This window comes from Coregonus lavaretus (genome assembly GCF_964263955.1).
Source record: "Coregonus lavaretus genome assembly, chromosome: 24".
Lineage (NCBI taxonomy): Eukaryota > Metazoa > Chordata > Actinopteri > Salmoniformes > Salmonidae > Coregonus > Coregonus lavaretus.
In genome coordinates, this window is record NC_140011.1 from 40,755,388 (window position 1) to 40,760,387 (window position 5,000).

General features: G+C 42.8%; 1 protein-coding gene across 2 annotated transcripts in view; it reads left to right on the forward strand.

Annotated features, from left to right (window-relative positions):
- LOC311100062 (uncharacterized protein) overlaps positions 1-5,000 on the forward strand; it is a 47,126-nt gene that overhangs the window by 23,875 nt on the left and 18,251 nt on the right. The window contains exon 1 of one of the 2 annotated variants that reach the window (XM_084140804.1): positions 1,911-2,489. The exons of the other annotated variant lie outside the window; for it this stretch is intronic. Coding sequence (XP_083996930.1) covers positions 2,374-2,489 — 116 coding nt within the window. The 5' untranslated portion in view covers positions 1,911-2,373. Of the gene's footprint in view, positions 1-1,910; positions 2,490-5,000 lie in introns of those variants that run through there. 2 annotated transcript variants of the gene reach the window in all.

Sequence of the window (5,000 nt, forward strand, 5' to 3'; positions counted from 1 at the left end):
GAGAGAGAGAGAGAGAGAGAGAGAGAGAGAGAGAGAGAGAGAGAGAGAGAGAAAAACAAGAACAAGTGACATGGCTGCTCCGACAGTAGAGTGTCTTTGTTTGTCCGGGATCCTCTGTTTCAATTTCAGCGGTCCAACCAGAGAGGTAGAAGATGAGCTTAGCAGGGCTTTCCAAACTTGGTCCTGTCAGACGCCCCCCCCCCAAGTGGTGCACGTTTTGGTTTTTGCGCTACACATCTGATTCAACTAATCATCAGGCATTGATGATTTGAATTTGATGTGTAGTGTTAAGGCAAAAAACTAAAATGTGCACCCCTTGGGGTCCCGAGATGAGCTAGGGAGACAGAGGAAGATTCCCACACACATATTGATGTGTACACACACTGCACCTTTTCCTGCTTTTCCCACTCAGTGCTGCAAACATGAGCTCAGCGCCCTAGTGAACAAGGTTTCCACAAGCTGATTCAACTAATCATCAGGCTTTGATGATTTGAATTAGATGTGTAGTGTTAAGGCAAAAAACAAAAATGTGCACCCCTTGGGGTCCCGAGGACCGAGTTTGGGAAACACTGAGCTAGGGAGACAGAGGAAGATTCCCACACACATATTGATGTGTACACACACACACACACACACACACACTGCACCTTTTCCTGCTTTTCCCACTCAGTGCTGCAAACATGAGCTCAGCGCCCTAGTGAACAAGGTTTCCACAAGCACAGCGATATCCTGCTTCTTGTGTGTTTTGTTAAAGAGATCGAGACAGATCAATCGTTCCATCTGAACAGAGGAAAGAGAAGCAGGACAAAAAGAGAGACGTAGTGATAAGAGGGAGAGAAAAAATGTGATAAGTGAGGGGAAAAATAAAGAGAGAGAGAGAGAGAGAGATGGAGCAGGAAGGTGATGATTGGGTCATGAGTGTTCCTCTTGTAATCAGTTATCAGTAGAGGATGAGAGGTTTCTCTGTCTGTCATCAGCTGTAGTATCCAGACTTTAACAGCTCTGAATAGTATACTGTTAGTTTATTGGACCCAATCATCATTTTATATAACCACTCACTATCTTATCTCTCCCATTCTATACATCTATAGATCTGCTATATGTTAGGATGAAATGTCTGTGATTTAAATGAGATTGGTAGAGATGGAATCTCTTGACGGAATCCTTCCATGATCACATGCAATCTCATCGCTGCACACTGCTGAGTCATCTGACCACTACACCTCAGTCTTTCCTCTATACCACTGAGTAGAGGGTCGAGGACAACACAGCCACACACACATTCTGCCAGACACACAAGAAGACAATACACACAATAAACACAAATAGAAACACCATACACAGGCTCACACATAATGTGGTAGGATTAGGATACTACTTGTTCTTGTGATTTGACAGCTGAGAATATGAAAATGTTTGTTGGTTAAGCCTGTATTATCCAAAACATTAACTTTGGGCCTCGATGTATGCCACCTAATACCTAGAATCAACATGCTAGCTTCACTACCAGATAAACAGCCCCGGCTAGGACCTGGGTCATGTCATCTCCTCGGGTTATCTGGTTGCTGTTGGATTTCCCAATCTTTGTTCCTTGTTTGTTATCGTCGCGTCCTTACTGGAAGGAAGCTGAAAACACCGCGGTGTCGTGTGTCGTTGCCGCCAGGCAGAAGGCGACCTTTTGGCGCAGATCTAGGATCAGCTTTTCGCCACATCCTGTAACCATAACGATCATTGGGGAGAATCACAACGCCGATCTAAGATCAGTGTCTATGGCTTCAGCGCTACACCTCCTATCCCCGCGGAGCCCGGATTGGAGCACATGTGCGCAGTCTCCTCCCTTTCTCCCGGGTAGTAGACTTTACCGCAGCCTAACTGCGGGTTGAGAACATTCAGGATATCATCATCGGAACAGAAAACAGCTCACACAGATCAGTCACTTGATCCAGTCTAGCGTTTATTTGGCACCAATAATGAAGTGGATCTGGAGAGCGAATTGTGAAACATTTAACGCCTGTTTTTAGCGTTTTTATATTGATTTTATTTTATTTGTTTACTTTTTTATTATGATAATGTTAGTGTTATTACATATATGGACTTTGGACTAAACAGAGAGGACTCGCGTTGTTTGTTGCGCTAGTGAGTTGGTGCTCGTGCGCGAACTGTGTATTTGGATGAAATAAGAGTTTGTGGTTCAATTCGAAAACTAGACATCAGTGGCTTGTTTTTCGGTGTGTCCCCGATCGTGGTCAGTGCAGTACGGCGGTTTATGGTCACCGGTGCGTAACTAATCACATGGCCGCTCTGGAGTGAAGGAAGCCTCGCCACAGCACCACCGGTCACCCGCTCCCTTCCTCCGTCCTTCACATCGCAGCGATGCCTCCCGGTGTTGTAGCCCCGTCTCCACGGAGCTCTCCGGCCCGGTGCTTCTACGCCTTGACACCGTACTTCATAGAGGACTCCGTCATCTCCCAGAGCAAGATTGATCAGCTGTAAGTTTCCCGTTAAGGGGTCCAGTTGAGCACCTGCTCCCATCTCTAGCTCCACATTTTACATTTACATTTTAGTAATTTAGCAGACGCTCTTATCCAGAGCGACTTACAGTGAGTGCATACATTTTTCATACTCCACCATCTACCCCAACCGATTTGCAGTGAGGCAGACAACTAATGCTACGTTTACATTTAGCTACAGATTGTTACACCAGATAATGTGATTTAACCAAATATTTTCGGTGTCCATTACTTACTGGGAGTTACAGGATAGGTACTGTGGTGTAGCACAGAATTTTCGACCAACCTTAACTTGGCGATAACATCTTCATATATTCTAAAATGTCGTCGAGTCCAGTTGCAGGTGGTGCGTTTGAATTTAGCATTTGCTCCATAAAGTTGTGTTGTTGTTGCTCCAAGTAACCCACCTTACTTACTTTGCCATCTTTTCAATTTCAAATCTTCTCTCATTGATTGAGACCGGTGGGTCCACCCCAAAGTGCTGCATGTCATGACACTCACCTGTCTCCATCAATAAGAAAATATTTGAAATATAATATTATTTTGTGATTTTTTAAATAATGGAGCATTTTTCTAAATTCAAACACACCACCTGGAACTGAAGACAGTCATTTTCAAAGATGCATGTTTGGCCGAATCGAGAACGAAGATGGTATCCTTAAGGTTGGTCGAAAATTCTCTGCGCTACACCAAACAGTACCTATCCTGTAACTCCCAGTAATGGATACCAAAAATCTTTGGTTAAATCACATTGGTCGCATTCCCTGCTCAGACCTTGCTTGCATCAACCAATGGTTGCGTGCTACCCCATCGACTGTTTCATCGACCATAGAGAATGATAGAGGCTTCTAGTGTCTAAAAGGCTGTTTTATCATGGGCAGCCTCATTGAGGCTTCCGCCATTTTAAAGTAGTCAAAGCAGTCAACTGGGTGGGGATTCCTATGGGTTGTAACCTCAATGGCACTGCCCATGTTGTCACAGACACTATAATGGCACAGATATAAAGAGCCCTCTATCTATCTCTATGGTCATCGACTGACAGATTGCTCTAACATGTGGTTAGCTGATAGTTAAATACCTATCCAGGCGTTGTCAAATCTGACAGGCGTCAGCAATGCCTGGGCAGAGGAACACGGCCATTATCTGGTGTAACAAACTGTAGCTAAGTTTACGCAGGCAACCCAATTCTGATATTTTTTCCGCTATTTGGACTTTTGACCAATCACATCAGGGTCACTTTCCCCTGCTCAGACTTTGCATGCATCAACCAATGGTTGCGCGCCACGCCATCAACTGTGTAATCAACTGACGGATTGCAATAACGTGGTTAGTTGATCGGTAAAATATCTATCCAGGCTTGTAAAATCGAGCATGTTTTCAGTGTTGTTGGGTTTTAATCTTCTCTAGCAGCCTAATTGTAACATTGTAGCTAATCTTCTCTAGCAGCCTAATTGTAACATTGTAGCTAATCTTCTCTAGCAGTCTAATTGTAACATTGTAGCTAATCTTCTCTAGCAGCCTAATTGTAACATTGTAGCGAATCTTCTCTAGCAGCCTAATTGTAACATTGTAGCTAATCTTCTCTAGCAGCCTAATTGTAAAATTGTAGCTAATCTTCTCTAGCAGCCTAATTGTAGCTAATCTTCTCTAGCAGTCTAATTGTACATAATCTTCTCTAGCAGTCTAATTGTAACATTGTAGCTAATCTTCTCTAGCAGCCTAATTGTAACATTGTAGCTAATCTTCTCTAGCAGCCTAATTGTAGCTAATCTTCTCTAGCAGTCTAATTGTACATAATCTTCTCTAGCAGTCTAATTGTAACATTGTAGCTAATCTTCTCTAGCAGTCTAATTGTAACATTGTAGCTAATCTTCTCTAGCAGCCTAATTGTAACATTGTAGCTAATCTTCTCTAGCAGCCTAATTGTAACATTGTAGCTAATCTTCTCTAGCAGTCTAATTGTACATAATCTTCTCTAGCAGTCTAATTGTACATAATCTTCTCTAGCAGTCTAATTGTACATACTCTTCTCTAGCAGGCTAATTGTACATACTCTTCTCTAGCAGGCTAATTGTACATACTCTTCTCTAGCAGGCTAATTGTAGCTACTCTTCTCTAGCAGGCTAATTGTAGCTACTCTTCTCTAGCAGGCTAATTGTAGCTACTCTTCTCTAGCAGGCTAATTGTAGCTACTCTTCTCTAGCAGGCTAATTGTAGCTACTCTTCTCTAGCAGCCTAATTGTACCTAATCTTCTCTAGCAGCCTAATTGTACCTAATCTTCTCTAGCAGTCTAATTGTAGCTAATCTTCTCTAGCAGTGTAATTGTAACATTGTAGCTACTCTTCTCTAGTAGCCTAATTGTAGCTAATCTTCTCTAGCAGCCTAATTGTAACATTGTAGCTAATCTTCTCTAGCAGCCTAATTGTAGCTAATCTTCTCTAGCAGCCTAATTGTAGCTAATCTTCTCTAGCAGCCTAATTGTAGCTAAT